At 65.4% G+C, this 740-nt stretch overlaps 1 protein-coding gene across 1 annotated transcript in view; it reads right to left on the bottom strand.

Annotated features, from left to right (window-relative positions):
• Positions 1–603: 603 nt before the first annotated feature.
• EVX2 (even-skipped homeobox 2) overlaps positions 604–740 on the bottom strand; it is a 3565-nt gene continuing 3428 nt past the window's right edge. The window contains exon 4 of the mRNA XM_006878962.1: positions 604–738. Coding sequence (XP_006879024.1) covers positions 604–738 — 135 coding nt within the window. The remainder of the gene's footprint in view (positions 739–740) is intronic.

Genomic DNA, 740 nt, shown 5'->3' with positions numbered 1-740 from the left:
CTTCTCAGACTTTCTCTCTGCTGCCCTTCTCCTCCTCCCTCTGGCAGGGCCCCTCACAAGCCCAGGCAAAACCAGAGAGCAAAACTGCCACCTCTCCCCCCACCCTCGTTCAAAGAAAAGATGGATGGAGAGAAAGAGCATCAGGAGAAGCCTGAGGTGACGTCCCACACACAAAACACGAGTGCACACCGCTCCCCTCGAGGTCCTCGGTGGGGAGCTCCGGCTGAGTTAGGGGGCCCCAGCATGCACAGACCAGAAGGGTGCATTGTCTTCGGGGAGATCAAGAGCTCAGAACTGAGGCGGGAAGCTGGGGTCTAGGCGGCCAGAAACACAGAGCGGGAGACAGAGGAGAGGCGGCTGGGTAGCAAATACAAAAATAGAAATAATTTGTGGAGGTGAGGAGGTGCTCGCTGGGACTTTAGTGCTGGTTCTTTCCCGCCCGCACCCCCGCCGGGGCAGGTTCCCTTTGGCCTCTCGTGCCCCGGGGCGCCCCCTGGCGGCAACGACAGCGGCGGGCAGGGCGCAGGGGGCGCGCTGGGGACCCCGGGCACTCGCAGGGGGACGGGCGCAGCCCTCAGGCGGGGCGGCGCGGCGCTGTCGTAGTTATCTGGTGAGAGGCGCCTCGTCCCTCTGGTCGGGCGGGCTCACGGCCGTCTTGCTGAGCACAGCGGCCGAGTAGGGCAGGAAGCCGCTCTCAGAGCGCGGGGCCGCGGCGCTGCAGCCGAAGTCCGAGCCCCCCG

This window comes from Elephantulus edwardii, unplaced genomic scaffold, assembly GCF_000299155.1.
Source record: "Elephantulus edwardii isolate Elephantulus edwardi_28Jun2011 unplaced genomic scaffold, EleEdw1.0 scaffold00001, whole genome shotgun sequence".
Classification (NCBI taxonomy): Eukaryota; Metazoa; Chordata; class Mammalia; order Macroscelidea; family Macroscelididae; genus Elephantulus; species Elephantulus edwardii.
This window is presented reverse-complemented; position numbering and strand designations above follow the sequence as displayed.